Source organism: Ictalurus furcatus, chromosome 28 (assembly GCF_023375685.1).
Source record: "Ictalurus furcatus strain D&B chromosome 28, Billie_1.0, whole genome shotgun sequence".
NCBI lineage: Eukaryota > Metazoa > Chordata > Actinopteri > Siluriformes > Ictaluridae > Ictalurus > Ictalurus furcatus.
In genome coordinates this window covers 2645594-2666738 of record NC_071282.1, presented here as the reverse complement: position 1 = coordinate 2666738, position 21145 = coordinate 2645594, and the positions used below count along the sequence as shown (strand labels likewise).

The following is a 21145-nucleotide window of genomic DNA, read 5'->3' as shown; positions in this document are numbered from 1 at the left end:
CGACTTTATTCCAGTGACCCAGGCTTCTTTTGCTTTGAATTAGACTGTATATTACAGCGAATTTGACATTTGAAGTATATGGAAGTGTTAAACTTAAAGTTGCTGCTGAAAACATCTCAGTTAAATGAAGTATACAACAATGATTTACAACAAAAGTATCTCACTTACTATCCTGTAACACTTTGGAAGACTTTTGAAAGGATTTTATAATGCTGGGAGAGAACGGACCGGACCGGACCGGAAGACTGAGCAGGTGATCACAGGTGCCGTTTTATATCACCTGAAGCGCGCGCTTAATCCGGCAGGCCTGTAAATAGGCATGATGTTACGTTCCTATTATATTTATTACATATTTTGCTTGTATTTTCTCATTTGTAATTAGATAAAAACGTCTGCTAAATGAAAAAGCGTAAATGTACACAAGCCTCAGATGCCGGTGACGCGCGTGAAGCTCACGCAAGCTCCCTTTAGTTTAAGGGAACAGCGGCATCGTTCGCGAAAGAGTCGGTTCTCTGGGTCGGCTCTTTGAATCGCTTTCTTGTGATACATGTTGGGAGTCGACTCGCAGAGTCGTTTTAGTGGTCAGACCGCCTAGAAGTACCGGTCGGGTTTATTTTTTTTAACTTAAGAGTGTGTATTGCAGAAAGTATTGAAGGTGTATGTAGACGTTTATCAGCATTTTTTAAGAGCTGGTTACTTTTAAAAAGGTAATTAAGTAAGGCTAAATTTGACAAATGCATTTATACTTCAGTTATTTAGAAAATATCAGAACAAAACACTTAAATACAGTATTTCTGCCTTGTTACTATACATCATTGTCGTTATGAATGGAACAGGTAAAGTCTGGTGTGTGTGTGTGTGTGTGTGTGTGTGTGTGTGTGATTGACACTAGGGTGAGCTCCATGTCTGAGTGGCTGAAATCTGACATTTTCATCGTATTTATGGTGGTCCTGTCGCTCACAGTTATTTCCATCTTTGCGGTCTGCTGTCTCATGAGGCGCCGTCGCACATACAAAACAAGACAGTACTGACGCACACACCTACACACACTTACACATATACATGAACAAACATGCCCACATGCACTTGATTGGCACTTGATTTCCTCTCTTGTTCTCTCTCTCAGGAAAATGGCAGAAATCGAGATCGTGCCTTTTGCAGGTTCAGGTAGAAACCATAAACCCAGATTCACCCTGAGGATCATCACAGAGCAGAAACATGCCTCAGAGCTTGTTCAGATGTTAACGAGCCAAATCCGCTCCACTGCAGGTCCTGCAGGCTCGACTGGCCTTGGTGTCTCTGCTGTAACTGCTGAGGTTGCCTCTACTTCTCAAGATCAACTGGAGATGTACGCTTTATCTCCCTATCACACAACAACAGACGCCGCACTCCCTATTGGAGAGGAAGTCACCTCACTGGACTTGCAAACTACAAATCCCACTGAACACTTGGTGACCGCTACAGTTGAGCCAATCAGGATTACTGATAATGAAGAAAACGATTCTAGTGATAGTGAAACACTGCAGTTCTACCCTGCTTTATCATAAGACTGCATACAAGACAAGTTTACTGCGTTAATAATGAACATAAATGTCTTTCTTTGCTTTATATATGTTGTGTAGGTATGCTGTTCTGCTACGTGTTGTTTTTCAACGAGTCAGATGTATTCCTGTTTACTAACCCCTTCTTAAATAGTAGTCTGCTTGTACGTGTGCTTGGTTTCCAAATTCATATGAACAAAGCAATGTTAATTCACTAAAAGCATCTGTTGCTAACTAGCCTACCATTAAAGCATCATTGAATATACTTGGTCAGATGGTGTTGGTTCCAGCTCTTCAGCTCGCTCAGGTTCTCCTTCAGGAACAGCAGGTGTATAGTAACTGACCTTGGTGTCTTGGTGTCTCTACCACATTTAAAGGTATGTTTTAATGCTCTCAAACTCTGTGCCCTAATGCTCTATGGATGCTAAAAACTTTTTTTCCTATGAAATTACATTTTTCTCATTTAATGCCTTAATAGGTCTGAATTTGAATATAGATCAATCTGGAATTATATTTTATACAAGAATACATCGTATATGTGTTCAGAATTGGCAAGTCATCTTTTTTAGCCAGAGTAAACTGATCTGTGGTAAAAATGTGTGTTTTTGAACATGTTCTGTAGCTAGAGCTGTGTAGTCTATGCCTTGGTATCACATTAGCCAAGAGCTATCAGGGAAACCAAGTCAACACAAATTATAGTTTGCATACTAAACTATTTTAAACCCTAAAACTTCAGTAACCACACATATTAACTACATACTAACCCCATTTCTGTAAAAATTGGGATTTTTTTCTAAAATACAATAAAAATAAAAATCTGTGATTTGTCAAGTCTCTTCAAACTTAAATTAACTGACAAAAGTACAAAGAAAAGTTAAAGCTGTTATTTATTATTTCTTTAAGACTGAGAGAAGTTCTTCTATATTATTTTATTGGAGCAGTTGGGTATTTCATTTTTCTGCATTTTATTTTTTATTTTTGCCTCCTGCAGCACCTGAAACCTACGACTACGAAAGAAAGGAGAAATAAAGAGAAACACGTGATTTATAGGCATCTGTTTTGTATTTTTGATGTAAAAGTCTGTTGATGCTGACAACAAGACGACCTCTGTTCGAGTCCCACCTCACACAACTATTACATTATGAATTAAATTTTAATTAAATGTTGAAATAACTAATAGTTGCTGCTGTTAAAATGAGTAAATAATTCATCACCACAGTTCACTTCTGTGTAGTTTGATAATGATACTGGTGATTTAATTCAATGTGTGATCTGGCTTTTCTCTGTGTATGTACTGTTATGAATATGTCTTTTTATAAAATGTCTTTTACTGGATCAGTGTTATTGTAGTCTTTTATTCTGTGGGATTTCTCTATGTACTGCTACCTATACTGTATTTTATTTATTTATTTATTTATTTTAAATAATGTATTTTACTGTACTAATGTTATTGTTTTATTTTTCATTCTATTGTATTTTTGTGATTTGAGTTATTAGAAATCCTCATTAATGTCACATATGATTACTCTATTACTTATTATTTAAAGATTTTTGATAAGATGCTTTAAGGTGGTGTGAAAAATTAAAGAGATTATAAAATGTTTTACCACACAGACTCACAGAGTGATTACTGAAGCAAAAGCGTGATATAAATCAGTGACCAGTCGCTGTATATAAACAATAGAATTGTGTTTTTACGATGAAACTAATTCTGTTAAGTCGAGATCAGGAGAAAACAACAGAAAGAAATGAATGAGCTGCTCAGGGCTTCTGTAGAGTGTTGGATGTGGAGTTCTAATAAGGCTGTGACGGATGTCAGTAGACCCTGCTCCATGGGATATTTTCACTGTATAAATTCTACATTCTGCCTTTGTGTTGTCTTTGTTATTAAAATTCATGTATTAGATGTATTAAAATGGAGAATGTTATCGCACGTGATTCGTCACACGCGCTCAGTGCAATCAGTGCATGGCGTGGGCGTGGCCGAGCAGTGCCACCTCGGATGGGATGGAGGACTGCAGCTGAACTCGAGGCTCCTCTTTCTTCCAAGGAGAAGATCATGGTATGCGAATGTTCAGGCGAGAAATAAAAGGAAGATGTAAATAAATGACATTCTGCTTCCTTCAGTGCTGCGCAAACCCTCAACCTAATAAAAACACTGGACGTGTAAACGTACACTGAGATAAAGTCAGCTTGAGAATGCGGTGTGAGTTAGGAAGCGTCTACAAAGTGACTAGGCGGTGCATTCACTTTTCCTTTCTAGAAACAAACCAATCTCCATTCCCTTAACTAATAATTCATATCCATATGATACCTTATATTTGTGGCGCAGGCGTAGTCAGTTGTATGTTCTTTAAAAGTTTTACCAGACCAGGGTTTTTTACTTGGTCACATAATTCACCCTATAGTCTCATCTTGGTACTTTTTGAATATTTTTTTTTTAATAATTTGAATGTAAATTTATATTTGAATATAAATAGTAATTTGATATTATAGAACCTAAAAATGGCCAATAACAGGTGCTAATTTCAGTAAGTGCAGTGGATGGTAGATTATCCTATTATTTAGTTAACAGGAAAATACCACCATTTTAGACAAATTAATTTTAGACTCTGTGTTTTTTGCACTAAATGTATTTTGCTGGAGTACTCTTGTTTTCTTATTCTTGTCATTTTTCTTTTACAGAACGCTGGCCATGGCTATGCAACCACAGGTCTGCAGAACTAGCTGCATGTAAGTTATGAATTTTTGCCCTGCACTAATTTCTTAGTACATTTTGAACTGAGCAGATTGTAATGTTTGTTTGAACTACACTACAGGTATCCATGCTGCAGGCGGTTACGTAGTGCATCACACAGGTATCTTTATTTTACTCTGGAAAGTTATGTTACAAAACATATTTGCACATAAGACAGTACATCAATGTTACATAATCTTGCCTGCAGGCGACACCATTCTGGCTGAGTGGGTGGAGGAGAACGTGCAGATGAGTGACACCATATCTCATGTTCTCCAATGTGCTTGCACAATTCTGGAAGTGTACAAACGCCGAAGGAGTGAACCTGCCGATGAGCAACCTATCAAAATAGGTGCTTATTTAGTTCTACATGCATAATTTAGTGTCTTTATATTTGATAGAATATTTGCATGTTGTTCTTGTTTGTGGTAGCATTATCACCTGGGAGGTTCACCAAAATTAGACTAGGAGATGAAGAGAGTCAGGTCTGTGCTGTCACTGGCCCGGCTGTGGAAGAGATATGATCGTCTCAGGAGCTGCTGAAGCATGGCGTCATCATTCTGTGCCCTGAAGCATGGCGACACTGCGACAGACAAAACCTTACTGTCAAAAATATTGAAAATAAAGAAACTGTCAAGGTTGGTCTTAAATCTCATCTAGCAGACTTTTCTGAATTCCCTTTCCCTTCAGTTCCCTTTCCCTTCAGTTCAAAAAAGGTTAACTTAATGTTAATGTATACAGTATCTCACATAAGTGAGTACACCCCTCACATTTTTGTAAATATTTGATTATATCTTTTCATGTGACAGCACTGAAGAAATGACACTTTACTACAATGTAAAGTAGTGAATGTACAGCTTGTGTAACAGTGTAAATTTGCTGTCCCCTCAAAATAACTCAACACAAAGCCATTAATGTCTAAACCGCTGGCAACAAAAGTGAGTACACCCCTAAGTGAAAAGGTCCAAATTGGGCCCAATTAGCCATTTTCCCTCCCGTGCTATGTCACTTGTTAGTGTTACAAGGTCTCAGGTGTGAATTGGGAGCAGGTGTGTTAAATTTGGTCATTGCTCTCACACTCCCTCATACACCTGCGTGAAGTTAAGTGAAGATATTAGGCATTGAATTATGGTGCGGTGATGTCACCTGGAGTGAACCTGGAGCATGGGGGGCTGCTCTCAGGATGACCTATAAATATTCTTTTAATATCTCCAGAACCAAAGCAGCAGAAACTATTTTTTTTTTTTACAGCACAAACGAAGCACAAACAATTGAGACTATTCTGCCGACGTTTTGTGTTGGTGGGGGGCCAACTTCACGCAGGTCCTCATACTGATCCCTGGAAGTTCAATATGGCACCTCATGGCAAAGAACTGTCTGAGGATCTGAAAAAAAAGAATTGTTGCTATACATAAAGATAGCCTAGGCTATAAGAAGATTGCCAAGACCAAGGGCGTAACCATGGTATGGACATGGGGGGGGGGCAACGAACTCGGCGGGAGGATGTGCACGTGAATGTACCGTTAATGGTCAATAACTGGAACTGACGTTAGCCTAGCCTACTTCATGGGTGTGAAAATATCAACAGTTCATTGACGTTCTTAAGAACAAACCAAGCCATGGTATGATGCCTTCTACACTAATCTAAGGTCACCTACTATTTAGGTATCTAGTTACTGAGTGTCTGAATAAAAGCCCGTATGTTCTGCTGCACTTTTCTACACTTGGATACTGTCTCCATTTCTTACAGACTGAGCGGCTAATATATCACCGAACTAGCTTTGAGTATGGGCGAAACCAAGTGTACAATTGGAGGTGGGGGGACACACTTATTTTCCTTAGCAAACGGAAATATATTAAAAAAGGAATAGACATAAATAAATAGAATAGATGAAGAAAAGACAGATCCGTTGGCAGGGTTCATTAAAGGGGGACATATAGAAAATATTTTTTACTGTATATTGGGGGGACAGATTGGTATTTCCATAATATTGGGGGGACACAACCACCCCCCAAAGTGCATGGTTACGCCCAGAACATTCTAGAACTTTCAAACGGTATATAAGCATCATTTTAAACTGACCCATTCAAAAGCGAAAAATCATTTTGTTCAAAGGACGTGATTTTTTTCTGTGTTTTCCCTCATTTTCATGGCGTATTCCAACAAAAGCGATGAGTGTTGGCATATTACTAACACTCCACTGACCTTCAGAGTGACACACATCGAGTTTATCGACGAGGTATGTACTGTATAATGATAATGCCATTTTTTCGGTTTTTTTTTTTTTTTTTTTTTTTTTTAAACTGGTAAAAACGGCTTTGGAGAAATGAGATTTAAGAATTCAGCCAAACTGTGAAGTAAATATAAGTAAAATACTTCAGCAAAATTTTTATCAATTAGTGTTGTGAAATTTGGAAAAATCCTGGTGCTAAACCAGGGAGGCAGAATTAAAACGAATAACAGTGCACAAGTTGTGAACTGGCTCCATTATCTATCCTGTTGCTGCTGTGGGAGAGCATCTTGTATTAACTACAGAGGTGTGGGGAGAAGCATAATTCAGCAGTCAATTCTACTGATTATTAGGGCTTTGTTGGTGTTATTTATGACAGATATAAACCACACAATGCCATTAGGAGAGTCAGGAACACAGTTCAACATATCTAACACAAGTCTTGAATTTTACCCAACACATGCCTGTAAATAGTAAATTCTACAATGGTCTTTTATTTTATATATATATATATATATGTGTGTGTGTGTATATATATATATATATGTGTGTGTATATATTGTGATTTTTCTACACACTGAGCAACGTAGTAGACATATACATCTATGCCTAGACTTTTGAACAATTCTGTATAATATGTAATTAGTAATGTGCAATTGTAATGTGATTTTGCAAAAAAGAAGAAAAAAGCCAAATGCTCATTGTGTTTTATATATGTGCAGTATACGTACCTGATGATGGTGCACCTGACACACGGTCAGTTCTCCTGGAACATAAAAAGGCTGTTAGCATGTAGCAATCATATCGATGAAGAATTGTTCCTGTAGTTTTTGGGAAGCTAACGTTTGTGTGTGTGTGTGTGTGTGTGTTTGTGTGGTCGGTCACAGTGAACTGACCATTAAATGTAGTAGTTACAGGCAGGCCCAATGGTGGAAGGAGGAGATATGGTGTCTGTCTCTACAATGTGATTTTCTCAAGACTTTGGCTGCTTCGCCCCTCCTAGACCCAACTCGGATACCAAATGGTACATCTCCTTAGCATGCTCCTTTTATTATAATTTATACTATACTTAGTGCTTCATAACTATACGACAGACACGCATACAGGTATAAGCATGTGCATGTATACTTTTAATTATAATTGTAGCTTTAATTAAGTGCATGCTTCAGTGTACAGGTATATGTGCATATATGATTTGGTTTATAGTGATGTAATCTAGAGAAAAACTACAGTATAGAAAAACCTTCTTTTTTTTATAGTAAATATATACAGTACATACTACATGCTGTTGTGCATCTGCAGCGTAGCCGCATTCTCTCTTGGTGTTGAGATGTAGAAGAGTTTAGTTTCTTTCAGTGACATTGTTAAAGATGGAGTGAGCGACTGATGGATTTGATTGACAGGTACGTGAACGGGAGTGGGTATTTTGCGGACCTGACGGACGCACTGGAGAAGGCGGAGGAGGAGATCTTCATCACTGATTGGTGGTCAGTACGCACTCAATGCACACAGTGCCAGTTTAGAGTGGCGCATGTTAATAGACTCTAGTTTAGTTTTTGTGCTGTTATTGTTGCCATAGTTCAGTGCTGATGTTTGTTACAGAACAGATTCTACTTACTCTGTCAGACCTGGAAAATTAAATGTCAGTTTAAGTCACGTGGCAAGTGGCTTATTATTACTGTTGGAAAGTAGATTTCCATTGTAGACATGCTGCTGATAGCTTGGACCTCCTGTGTATTTTGTGTGCACCTTCTATTACGTTTATGAATCTAGATCGTTCCAGTTATATTGATTTATCTTGGACTCCTTATCTTATCTTCACAGCTTTTGGGGTTTTTACGTTTTTGTCCTGTCCAGTTTTAAATTGGTTTAAATTCCTGAGCATTGAGATCTGACTCTGTGTTGTGAGCTTTGCGGTCTGGGGATTAATTGCTGTTTCGTGTTCGTCCTCTCTCCCTTTTCTCTCAGGTTAAGTCCCGAAATTTTCCTCAAGGAGCGTCCAGCACAGAATAACCAATGGCGTCTTGACCAGATCCTCAAACGCAAAGCCGTAAGCAGCAGATTTGTGCTTTTCAGCACACAGATAAGAACGTGAGCAAATCAATAATGAGACAGTGAATGGAGAGTTTCCTTTTGATTTCTTCCCTCATAGTGTGTGTGTATGTGTGTCTGTGTTTTCAGGAGGCAGGTGTAAAGGTTTATGTACTGTTGTACAAAGAGGTTCCATTTACCGTCAGCATTGACAGCAAGTACAGTAAGAGAACCTTTATGGACCTGCACAATTACATCAAGGTGTGAACCCTGCACAAAACACACTACACTATACTAAGACTTTTTTACGAATTAATCCTTCTTGTTAGTTTATTTGTTTGTAGTGATGGTAATTTCTGATTGTTTATCTTGCTGTTGCCTAGGTTATGCGTCATCCCAACCACGTGACCTCCGGAGTCTTCCTGTGGTCCCACCATGAAAAGTTGGTGGCTATCGATCAGTCGATGGCCTTCATGGGCGGGCTGGACCTTGCTTTCGGCAGATGGGACGACAGTAATTACAGGCTAACTGACGTCTTAGTATCGGGCACAGATATTCAGGGTGCATGTTCAGTTCCAAAGGTGGCTATGACAAGGAATTACTTATATAACTACTTATAACCTGATATATTACTTATATATCATGGATTATAGAATATGCTCTGTTTTGTATTGTGAATCTCTCTCTCTATCTCTCTAGACTAAAAGGAAGGCTGTCGCTGGCGGAGCGGGTGATAAAAATACACTGTTGTGGTTAGGAAAGGACTACAACAACTTCTTCATGAAGGACTGGACACAGATAGACAAACCTTTTGAAGGTACCACCAAGCACTATTTGAGTTGTGCTAGCATGCATGCAGGAGTATACGTATTGCAGTTGCAGTAGTAATGTATTTTCTCACTCAGATATCGTGGACCGGACGATGGTGCCGCGCATCCCGTGGCGTGACCTCGGAGCCATGGTCCATGGGAAGGCAGCCAGCGACCTTTCGCGCCACTTTATTCAGCGCTGGAATTTCACTAAGGACAGAGGTCAAACTTAATCCTTGTGCGTCCCTATGGACGTTTGTCTTTTCCTTTTCATTTTTTATATCTTTTTCTGTGTTAATGCAAACAACATAAAATTTGCAAAAGGTGTGTGTTTTTATTGGAATTTTTATATTTCACTCTCATTTGCTTTCAGAAATCTATTTTAAACTAGGTACACAAAATAGTTACACTCAGGACCTTAAGGACAAAAATGTCCCCATTGAAACCTGTTTAAAAGGCAATATTTAATCTCCGTGACATTTAAGCATAAAATCATGCATTTTTTGTGTTAATAGGCTTTTATTTTGTTGACAAAGGTTCAAAACATTGTGTAGTATTTTCTCAGGTTTGTTTTTGCCATGTTTGTAGACCGCAGTGCCGGATGGGAAAGTTAGTCACTGGTTTGCTGTGACCTGACACAAATATTAATATATAATATTTTTATGACAGTTTCTGGGCCTATGTGTAACTTTTTTAATTGATCCATGGGTTAATGAAGCCTAGTATTATATATGCACTAGGGTTTAAATGAGGGAATGCTGTGTGTGTGTCTGTTTTTCAGAACTCTAAGATGAAGTCTAAAGCCACAATTTACCCTTATCTGCTGCCGAAGAGTCACAGTACTGCCGCTTTCTCCGATTCCGATAAGCCTTCCAACGAGCCTGAAGAGGACAAAGCAAATGTGCAGGTATACACAGACAGACACCCACACACAGACAGACACTCACACACAGACAGACACACGAGACTGGATACGTGTCCAAAAATATTTTAATATCCTCAGTAATTAAACACTAATTACACTGTTACACTAACACTGAGCTCCTCAGATGACCTAACTAATATCTAGAACAGGGGGAACTGAGAAATTAACTTTCAGCCAATAAGAACAAGGATTTTCTTTCCTTTTTTAAATTTTTTTTTAGAGTTACATTTGCAGTTATTCCTAATTTGAGTCTCATTTGAGAAAAATAATTTGACAAATTAATTGAAATCATAGACCTTTGCAAAGAATTTAGTCATAGTCTTGCTTTTTCCCTTTCCCTTTTTGAAAATTTAATCGTCTCTCTCTTTTTTTCTTGTTCTCCATTGTCAGGTGCTTCGCTCCGTGGGTTTGTGGTCAGCTGGGACATCCGAATGTTCTATACAAAAGACATACATAGAAACCATCAAGAACAGCCAGCACTATGTATATATTGAGGTAATACACACACACACACATCCCCAGGTGCTTCGCTCCATGCATTCGTGGTCAGCTGGGACATCCGAATGTTCTATACAAAAGGGCTATGTAGAAACCATCACGAACAGCCAGCACTACATTTATATAAAGGTAATACACACACACACACATCCGCAGGTGCTTCACCGGCCGGGACACATGAAGTAACACTCACAGGAATGTCATGTGAAACCACTTTCTGTAAAAAAGTAATACTTCTCTATGCATTCTCTTGCCAATACACAAAACCTGCCTCAAATCAGTTTCTGTGTGTGTGCATTCTTTTGACTGCTCATGCATGACTCCTGTGTGCATGCTCTCATGAGTGTTCATAGGGCCCAACTTCTCTCACCCTCTGACACACATACGTTGCACAAACAGTTCACCTTATTCTTCCTTACATTCAGCTATCTTCAAATGTCAGGTTATGTTTCAATTCTTTTTCTTATTCCAAGTTCCTACATAATAACCCTCAATAATGAAAGGGTGTCCGCTAGACCGCTATGTCCAGACTTTCTCAGGAAACATTCCCTCTTTGCTGACGGCCGGAGGAAGCAGATTCTCCTCGCACAGGAAGTCCAGGGGGAAGTAGACGAGGATGCCGCAGATGGTGCACACATCCTTAGCGGCCGTCTCCGGGTCGCTCTGTGCCAAAGTATCCGTTTTGACGTGTTCCTGCAGCTCGCGCAGATTGTGAATCGAGTCTGAAGGAAGGCACTGGAAAACCTGCAGAGGAAGAGGAGGGAGTTGTACCATAGAGTCCCCAATTTTTCAACAAATAGACTGTCTACATAGTTTTCTTTCGTATTGTTCACGTCGTCATCGAGGCCGCATACGTGTGCCTCGTACTCACTCTTTCATAGGTGGAGGTATTTTCACGGGCAGTTTTGTTCCACACCTCGTTGAAAAAATTATCGCTGACTGGGTCATCGATATTTATTGTGGGATTGGAATCAGATCCCAGCAGGACCCTGAGAGAGAGAGACAGGCAGACAGATACAGAGAAAGAGACAAGAAGAAAGAGAGACAGATACAGAGAGAGAAGAAAATTAATTAACAGGAGAGGAGGACGCGCACAGGAAGCTCTGATGTAGTCAGCTGTGTGTGTGTTTGTGTGAATAATCTCATTGTTGTGCCTCAGAGTCTCAAAAACCTCACACACAGCAAACAATACCACCCACCCACTCACTCAGTCACTCACTCACCTGAAGCACTCCTTCTGCAAAGCGAATGTGAGAGATCCAGCATTATACTCTCCTTCGTTCATTCGGGACTGAACCATCGCATTGTCCACCACCAGCACGGCCAGCTCACTGTCCCGATCTCCCATCATGCTTCTATCATTGATGTTTGCCGAACCTGACGGATGACGTTAGAGTGCTGTTTTCACAATTCTTGATTGGTCAAACAATGTGGCTTGATTTTCTACAAGCGCAACCCTGAAACTAGTTCTGACAGCAATTCATATCAGTTTCATATTAATAATCGTTAAAATTAATATATCATCATTTCTATAGTAACTAGGGATGCACCGAAATAATTCTTGGCCGAAGCCATTTTTTTCCACCATTGCATAAATTAAATAGTCAAAATGTACTTTTTACTATCTTGTCTTGCTTTTCAAAGAAAAAAATCAATTACAAAAACTACAATTTCAAAATATTTATTTAACACAACATTTTTTTTTTCATTTCAGCGGGCATAGGCTACTAACAAGGCACAATATAACTTTAAATAAATAAATGAGTAAAATAAAAATATTTTGATGTGGTCATCTTTGAGCCCCCCTTGAATAGCCGATGTTAGGTCTGTAACTGACTGCTGAAAGAATGGAACACTCTGTAGACTACAACCAAAAAGTGCATTAAAAAGAGTGCAGAAAATGGTTCTATTGGGTTATACACGGCTGATTATATTGGGGGTATATACCGCTCGTGTCCCTGTACACCTCGCCGAGTATTATAGTAGATATAGTATAGTTAGATACGTTGTTAATGTTATGTTCCTTGATAGATTTAGCTAGTTTAAACTATAGATTAATTCATTTAGTCCCCACTGGTTAGTACTAGTTCATGTTTCTTGTTTTGTGTTGTGACCCTGTTTTCTGTGACCACGACTTTGCTTCCTGCTGTGCCGCGTTTATGCCTGTTTACCAATCGCCCGACCCTTTGCCCGTCTTGACTATGTTTTTTGGATTACGATTTGGATTTGTCTGCCTGCCCATAAATAAGTATGTCTTTACCTGCTTCTGTATTCTACTCCCTTACATCTCGTGAAATGACAGAATACTCCGGAACAGCAACGAGACAAACGCACGTCCACAGTAAACAATGACTGCGTTTACATGGACAACAATAATCCACTCTTAATGTAATTATGACCATAATTTGATTAAGAAACTACCATGTAAACAGCAACCTTAATCTAATTATGGTCATAATCTCATTAAGCTCTAATCGAATTAAGACGTGTGGAGTACTCCTGTTTTAGTCGCATTATGGACGTGCATTACAGACATGTGAACACCTCAAATCAATGAACGTCGTGTGAGCGTTTTCACTGCATTTTGCGACAGGACACGATCACACACGGCTGTTTTACGTTTTACCGCGAACAAGAGAGTTCGGCTGTGTCCCAAACTGCATACTTGCCTACTATAGGCCTGTAGTGGGGAAAAATACATGCATCTCGGCTACTACACAGTAGGTAAGTATGCGATTTGAGACGCAGCCCACGGCTTCAAGCGGTTGTCTATTTGCACGTACAGCATGACTAATAATTAACCGCACTTGAAGCGTTCATAAAAAATTAAATAAAAACACCCAAAACTGTATACGGTCCCATAACGAAGACGAACTGTATGTTGATAGGTGAAATTCTGGAGGGACGTCGGACGGCGTGGCGCGGTGACATAATGACGCGGGCTCTTAATCTAATTATGATCAATAACATGTAAAACGGGTACATGACAGGAGTATTCTAAAAGCGACTCATGTAAACACGTTAATCACATTGTCACCTTACTTAGATTAAGGTCAATAATTAGATTATTGCTGTCCATGTAAACGTAGTCATTGTCACGGCTGTCAACATCCGAAGAGCATGCGCTCGCTGAGCACTTGTGCATGTAGCTTGCGCATGCACACGCCCCCTCATCTCTCTGAGCACACTGCCGGAAGTGGAGGTCGTGGCATTCGTGACACTCACTCTGGTTGCTAGGCTATTTCGTCGTGTCATGAAACACGTCATTGTTCGGTCAAATTTATTCGGCCTTTTCACCGAACATTCGGTGCATCCCTAATAGTAACAGCTCAGTCACAGGGACATGGATGACGGGCATGCCACGTAATCAAAGAAATGTAAACAAAAAAATTTATTTAGCAAAGAAAACAAACAACTGTTGATGTTTTCAGGGAGGAGAAGTAAAAACAAACATTTTTGGAAGGAGTCTCCAGTGTGAGTGCTTTGGAACTTTGTGATAACTTGTTTTGTGAAATGTCCCACACCATAATGTGTAACTATAAATGGATAAACGCAGTGTCTGTGCCACAAGGGGGCCCCAGGGGGACTGGCCCAGACCCCTAGATCACTGTGCCCCCTCACCTCTGGTAAGCACCCCACCCCCGAAATGCGATTTCAGCACCACGCCACTGTGGACTCTTACTTCTTGAAATATTAATAATTAACTAAATATTGTTTTTTTTAAACAATCTTGTAAAACAATTTCGTTTTACCATGAATACTGAGTATGAATGAAGAGTAGAAGTTCACAAAAAATTTACTTAACATCATGACATACAGTCATAATCAGCCAATTACATTCACATACAAAAATAAATTTAGTAGAGTGGTATTATTATTATTATTATTATTATTATTATTATTATTGTAATAATTACTGGCTAAGGTAATATGAAATGTGAGCCTCTCGTTATACTACTCACAACCCAAAATTAACCAGCTGCCTCTACCATTAATTACCCAGAGACGTCCAGGAAAGGAGTCTATCTACAATAAAATATGATACTTTTTAATAACACTTGTTTCAAATGATTATTATTTTAGTTAGGTAGGTTCCCCCGACACATCGAGGCCCCCCTCATTCCGAATGCCCTGGAGCCAACCCTGGATAAATGTATGACGTTTTGTTGTGTGAGCAATATAAAAATAGTAATTGCTGTGGTATAAGAGGAATAAAACTGGAGAAAATTTGACTTACTTACCGCAATTTCTGGACTAAAAGCCGCTACTTTTTTCACACGCTTTGAACACTGTGGCTTAAACAATGATGCGGCTAATTTATGGATTTTTACGGGCTAACGAGCTTCATGCCGGCAAGACATTTATCCTCGTCACATCGGACCGATGAAATTACCGAACAGGTCACAGTGGACCAGTGACGCTATTCGAATTAAATCAAACGCACTCACACTAAATTCTTCAGATCAGTCATTTTGCACTTCATGCACACCCCCTCATCATGGAAAACACACGAAGAAATGCATATGATGCAGCTTTCAAGTTAAAGGCGATCGATCTGGCTGTCGAAGAAGGAAATAGCATGCGAAGAGCAACTTTTTCTCAAGTCTGCCAGCGGATCCGAACAGCGTGGAGCAGTGTCAAAAAATCTACCATCACCAACGGGTTTCGAAAGGCTGGACTGCTGCGTGATGAAGAGGACAGCACAAGCTCAAGGGCGAATTTGCCTCGAGACGCAAGTGACATCGAGATCAACAACGAAAGAGAGACTGAGGAAGTGTGTGACGAAGTACCGGTCATTCTGAGGCTGTTCAATTCCGACACTGAAGAAGACGACTTTAGTGGTTTTAGTGCGCAAGATGAAGATGGCTATCAATGACTTTTACTGGTAGACAACTGTATTTTTTAATTTTTTAACCAGCCGTGTTACAGGCACTGTTCGGGAAAAAAGCATTTACGGTACGTATTTAATTAAAAGTTAAAAAAATCTTTCTGTGTAACATCTTTCTGTGTAAATATCTCATGTTACAACGTGGACACCTGCGGCTTATAGACAAGTGCGGCCTAAATGTGCAAAAAGTTTCTTTTTAAAGTTAGTGGATGCGGCTTATATTTAGGTGCGCTCAATAGTCTGAAAATTACGGTACTTACTAACACACTTTGTGGTTTAAACCCAAATTTCCAGGATAGACCACAAGATGGCAACCAAACTAGTGTTTTCTTTACCGTAAGTGGTAAATTTAGGGACATTTAAATTAGGGACAAGGAATTTAACGACAGTCAATGTGAAAGGTCTCACCTATGATGTAGCAGAGGTCGTCAGCAATCGGCAGTTTGCTGTGGATGTACACGAGTTCAGAGATGGGTTTGCCGTTGAGCTCAGAGTGTGTGCACACGCTACACACTGAGAAGTACTGCGTCCATTTACCTCCACTGGAGCACGAGAAGGAACAGTCATCATGACGATCACAATAAGCAATACTGATTATACTGATTATCAATACTGGCTGAGATTCGGAGAACACACACTTACTCTTTTTCTCAAGTCGCTTTATGATGGAACCTTCTCCACGATTAATCGTACTGAACAAACAAAAAGAAACATAACATCTTTGTTACCACCAGTACGAGGTTTATATGCACATGAAATTCACATGTCCCAACTTCTTTGGAGTGTGTTGCAGTCATCAGATTTGAAATTAGTGTATTTTCAAAAATAAATAAAATTCACAAAGTAAAACATCAAATAATGTGTTAGTGTTTTCAATATAGTACATGGTGAATTGAATTTTCAAATTACTTTTTTTCCCATACTGTCCCAACTTTTTTGGAAATTGGGGTTGTGAAAAAAAGAAAGTAAAGTACAGAAAGAAAAGGAATAAAGTAGAGTACGAAAAGTACTGTACTGCAAAGAGGAAGAAGGCAGAAAGAAAGAAAGAGTGTGTGTACCTGTACGTATGATGCATTATTGCGCGCATGTTGATGCTTCCTCCCTTACTGATGTCTCCCTTGACCCCAAGCAGTAGAGGAATCACCAGAAACACTCTGTACTTCTGCCCCTTCCTACACACACACACAAAAGCGTTAAATTTAGATGACTGCAAAGCAAATGGAAAAGCCTACATACCCATACTCAGACACACACACACACGCGTACTTGTGTGCAAGCAGGATCCTATCAACAATAGCATCTGTTATGCCTTTGCTCATCACAAGAGTTTCATCAGCAGCAGAAGTTCCGGCAGTCTCATCAACGCTAATAAAGAACTGATTCTGAGGAGAACAAACACAACACTGTCAAGATACTTCTGTACATCAGTCCCAGTGAAGGAGACGTGTCTTCTGTACATCAGTGTACGTGAAAGTGTGTGTGAGTGTTACTTCATGTGTCCCGGCCGGTGAAGCACCTGGGGATGTGTGTGTGTGTATGTGTATTACCTGTATGTAAATGTAGTGCTGGCTGTTCGTGAAGGTTTCTACATACACCTTTTGTATAGAACATTCGGATGTCCCAGCTGACCACGAATCCATGGAGCCAAGCACCTGGGGATGTGTGTGTGTGTATTACCTCAATATATACATAGTGCTGGCTGTTCTTGATGGTTTCTATGTATGTCTTTTGTATAGAACATTCGGATGTCCCAGCTGACCACAAACCCACGGAGCGAAGCACCTGACAATGGAGAACAAGAAAAAAAGAGAGAGAGGATTAAATTTTCAAAAAGAGAAAGGGAAAAAGCAAGACTATGACTAAATTCTTTGCAAAGTAACTCTAAAAAAAAAAAAAAAAGGAAAGAAAATCCTTGTTCTTATTGGCTGAAAGTTAATTTCTCAGTCCCCCCTGTTCTAGATATTAGTTAGGTCATCTGAGGAGCTCAGTGTTAGTGTAACAGTGTAATTAGTGTTTAATTACTGAGGATATTAAAATATTTTTGGACACGTATCCAGTCTCGTGTGTCTGTCTGTGTGTGGGTGTCTGTCTGTGTATACCTGCACATTTGCTTTGTCCTCTTCAGACTCGTCGGAAGGCTTATCGGAATCGGAGAAAGCGGCAGTATTGTGACTCTTCGGCAGCAGATAAGGGTAAATTTTGGCTTTAGACTTCATCTTAGAGTTCTGAAAAACAGACACACACACAGCATTCCGTCATTTAAACCCTAGTGCATATGTAATACTAGGCTTCATTAGCCCATGGATCAATTAAAAAAGTTACACATAGGCCCAGAAACTGTCATAAAAATATTATATATTAATATTTGTGTCAGGTCACAGCAAACAAGTGACTACCTTTCCCATCCGGCACTGCGGTCTACAAACATGGCAAAAACAAACCTGAGAAAATACTACACAATGTTTTGAACCTTTGTCTACAAAATAAAAGCCTATTAACACAGAATGCATGATTTTATGCTTAAATGTCACGGAGATTAAATATTGCCTATTGAACAGGTTTCAATGGGGACATTTTTGTCCTTAAGGTCCTGAGTGTAACTATTTTGTGTACCTAGTTTAAAATAGATTTCTGAAAACAAATGAGAGTGAAATATAAAAATTCCAATAAAAACACACACCTTTTGCAAATTGTATGTTGTTTGCATTAACACAGAAAATGATTTTTTAAAATGAAAAGAAAAAGACAAACGTCCATAGGGACGCACAAGGATTTATTTATTTTTTTAAAAAAATTTTTATCTCTCAGATTATCTCTGACAATGGCTCAGTGTTTGTTTAAAAAACAGTGTTACAGTAACTGTGAATAAATTAAAATTTTGAAGTGTTTATCACCCTCAGTCACAGGGAATAGTGAAAAAGGTAAGTGGTACTTTAAGGCTAAGCTTAACGCAATTTGTGCTGACTCTGAACTCCTTTCGGTAGATGCTCTACCTCTTGCACTAATGACCCATCGCATGCAGACTAACAGAAATAAGCATCTTACACCTCATGAAATGCTTGCGGGTCAACCCATGTCTGTGCCATATCTGAGAGGTCCTTATGAAGGGCTTCCGCTGGAGGAATTGCAGATGGAGAGCATATATGCCATAACTAACTGCTATGTATGACTATCTATAATAGATATCTAACTGCTATCTATTCACAGGAACACAGCTTGGGACTGAGAGAGGAAACAGAAGTTCCTTGTCCAGTGACTCCTGGAGAACAGGTGTATCTAGGGGTGTTCGAGCCCAGAAGCGAGGGGCCATACAAAGTGAGCACCTAGATTAAGACCTAGGAGAAAAGAGGATCAGGTGATCGAAGGGGACGATCCAGTGGTTGACATTGCAGAAGAAAGAACAAGCCAAGACATGAGAGAGGGTTTAAATGAAGGTAAGGGAGAACCAATGGCAGTCTCAGGCGATGGCAAAGGAGAAGGTCAGTCAGGGGTCATACCAACAGAGCAGGAGGGAATAAGGGCCCCTGCTGCTGAGAGTGGTTCTGACGAGCCTGATACACCTGCTGAAGGAGAAAGAGGCCCAAGCAGACGTCCCTTCCAGGACAACCTTTCCACAGTTGACTCTTCAGCCCTTGACTGGCCTCCAAAACACTACTGAACTAAAGCTGAATGAGACAATCAGTGAGCCAGATTGAATCTCTGATCAGCTGCAACAGGATGGAACAGATTCCAGTTCCTCAAGTGAGGACGAAGAAGAAGTTTGATGAACCATGCCCTGGGTGTAAGTGTTAGCAAAATCCTCTCCCCAAAGGTGACCCCCTGCAATATGCAAAGTGTCTGGGTCGAGACAAACATTGTTAGCACATTCCCTGAGAAAGGATGTGATGGAGTTTTTATTTTTGCTTTTTCCATTTTTCCATTTTTCTATCTTTTGATTTTTTAAAAAATTTTCTATTACAATATAATCAAGTGTGATTAGAGGCAGGGTTATCACTGTCTGATTTATCATTGTAATCAAACTGAGAAAATTGTTTTGTATTCATGTTTATTAGTCTATACTTGTATCAGCTATGTGCTCAATCTACTGTGTATTCTACATAACTGTCACAACCACAGGCAAGTGCTGAACCAAATGCATGCTCACGCTTGATTTTTATGGTTAGGGAAAGGAAGACAGAATCTTTTACTCCTTTCTAGACAAGGGGAGAGGAGATGTTTGTTTGTGGTCTCCAGAGAGAGTGGTTTCAGGATTTGGTCATTGATAGTTGGCTTACGTACTCCTACATAGATCACTAGTTAGTGTAAATGATGGGACTGGATGGAGTGAATCCCTAATGAAGGGACTGGATAGTGAGATTACTCTCTCATGCTTGGTGGAACTTAGTAAGTCCCAGAGGGGGGAAAATATATTAAATATTTATGACATGTAATCATTTTGAATGATTACTTAAGCATAATCCAATAAGCAATATTAGTTAAAAAGCAGAATCTATATGTATAATCAATAGTTAGAAGCATAATCTAAAGCCATAGAACAACATTTCATCGAGTTATAGTCTGAGTGTGTATTGAGTTGGATGAACTCTGTGACTTACTGTACAATAGTTGTTCTTTCTGTACCAGCCTGTATCCTCTTCCACAGGAGCAGATAACTTATGCCTGATACCAATTAACGACTTAGAATGAGGCCTAAAAGGCGAGTGTGGATCAAGGTCAGGACACACAAGCCTGTGTGAAACCTTTTTATGAAAAAGAAGAAACCATGACCTCATGAAATCGTGTGGAGAAAAAACAACTAACTGCGCATGTGCCACAAATTTAAGATAACACATAGACGTGAATATTTAATTGTGGCAAAGAAGATTGGTCTGTTTTTAATGAGGAAAGGCAAAACCCTGCCTAAGATGGATACGCTTTGGAGGAAGGTATATAAAATGCACTGTGTGCTTGCATAATTCGGACTCTCTGCAGACTGTCACACTTTATTGGTTTTCTATAAAGTTTATTTACTTTTTGACATCTACCAAACTTTCTGTCTCTTTGTCTTGGGCTAAAAATGTGGATTTATCCACAATTTCCTCAGCTGGAACATTTGATGTTTTCTATGTTCTATTGGGAATAAAATATGGGTTTATGATCTTTGCAAATCATTGCATTCTGTTTTTATTTACATTTTCCACAGCGTCCCAACATTTTTGGAACTGGGATTGTGTATATATATTTGACAAGATGACTGCTGATCTGCAGTTGAAATAGGATGCTTTTCAACATAAATGGACGCTACATGAAACATCTGTTTTAAAGGAAATAGTTTGAATGAATGTTAACATATAAATCCTGCACATGTGCTATGTGGACATTTTCTGTTAGTAGGCTGTCAGCCCCCACCCTTTTTCTCTCTTTTTTTACTTTTATTTTCTTTGTATGTTTGTTTGCTTAATTATGTTTGTAAAAAAAAAAAAAACTTTAAAATTAAAATAATTTC

The 21145-nt window shown here is 39.3% G+C and overlaps 3 protein-coding genes across 6 annotated transcripts; 2 read left to right on the top strand and 1 right to left on the bottom strand.

Annotated features, from left to right (window-relative positions):
- Positions 1 to 2: 2 nt before the first annotated feature.
- Positions 3 to 2876, top strand: si:dkey-111e8.4 (uncharacterized protein LOC793802 homolog). Of its 2 annotated transcripts, XM_053617881.1 has the most exons (5): positions 3 to 253; positions 893 to 1024; positions 1127 to 1348; positions 1816 to 1918; positions 2533 to 2876. In XM_053617881.1, the coding sequence occupies exons 1-5, from the start codon at positions 210 to 212 to the stop codon at positions 2626 to 2628; spliced, it is 597 nt and encodes a 198-aa protein (XP_053473856.1). In that variant the 5' UTR covers positions 3 to 209; the 3' UTR covers positions 2629 to 2876. The 2 variants fall into 2 exon arrangements, 1 of the variants encoding a protein (XP_053473856.1); XR_008385012.1 differs by lacking the exon at positions 2533 to 2876 and having other exon boundaries at positions 1127 to 1705; positions 1816 to 1835.
- Positions 2877 to 6043: 3167 nt separating this feature from the next.
- LOC128603450 (phospholipase D1-like) lies at positions 6044 to 21131 on the top strand. Of its 3 annotated transcripts, none has more exons than XM_053617883.1 (9): positions 6044 to 6518; positions 7397 to 7533; positions 7913 to 7996; positions 8478 to 8559; positions 8691 to 8801; positions 8924 to 9121; positions 9240 to 9357; positions 9446 to 9571; positions 18868 to 21131. In XM_053617883.1, exons 5-9 carry the CDS (start codon positions 8778 to 8780, stop codon positions 18990 to 18992), a joined length of 591 nt encoding a protein of 196 aa, XP_053473858.1. In that variant the 5' UTR covers positions 6044 to 6518; positions 7397 to 7533; positions 7913 to 7996; positions 8478 to 8559; positions 8691 to 8777; the 3' UTR covers positions 18993 to 21131. The 3 variants fall into 3 exon arrangements, with proteins under 3 accessions (XP_053473858.1, XP_053473857.1, XP_053473859.1); XM_053617882.1 differs by having other exon boundaries at positions 8478 to 8600; XM_053617884.1 differs by lacking the exon at positions 18868 to 21131 and adding an exon at positions 10131 to 11005 and having other exon boundaries at positions 8478 to 8600.
- LOC128603455 (phospholipase D2-like) lies at positions 10983 to 11705 on the bottom strand. Its single transcript, XM_053617890.1, has one exon. The coding sequence runs from the start codon at positions 11544 to 11546 to the stop codon at positions 11292 to 11294; it is 255 nt and encodes an 84-aa protein (XP_053473865.1). The 5' UTR covers positions 11547 to 11705; the 3' UTR covers positions 10983 to 11291.
- Positions 21132 to 21145: the final 14 nt, after the last annotated feature.

Bases quoted from the DNA above. Each gene is read 5' to 3' on its own strand.
- LOC128603450 (XM_053617883.1), top strand. From the start codon at position 8,778: ATGGACCTGCACAATTACATCAAG. The intron at 9,122-9,239 runs GTGGCTATGACA...CTATCTCTCTAG, and splicing joins GTGCATGTTCAGTTCCAAAG to ACTAAAAGGAAGGCTGTCGC. The intron at 9,572-18,867 runs GTCAAACTTAAT...ATCTATTCACAG, and splicing joins GAATTTCACTAAGGACAGAG to GAACACAGCTTGGGACTGAG.
- LOC128603455 (XM_053617890.1), bottom strand. From the start codon at position 11,546: ATGGTACAACTCCCTCCTCTTCCTCTGCAGGTTTTCCAGTGCCTTCCT.
- si:dkey-111e8.4 (XM_053617881.1), top strand. From the start codon at position 210: ATGCTGGGAGAGAACGGACCGGACCGGACCGGAAGACTGAGCAG. The intron at 1,025-1,126 runs GTACTGACGCAC...TCTCTCTCTCAG, and splicing joins CGCACATACAAAACAAGACA to GAAAATGGCAGAAATCGAGA. The intron at 1,919-2,532 runs GTATGTTTTAAT...TGCCTCCTGCAG, and splicing joins TGTCTCTACCACATTTAAAG to CACCTGAAACCTACGACTAC.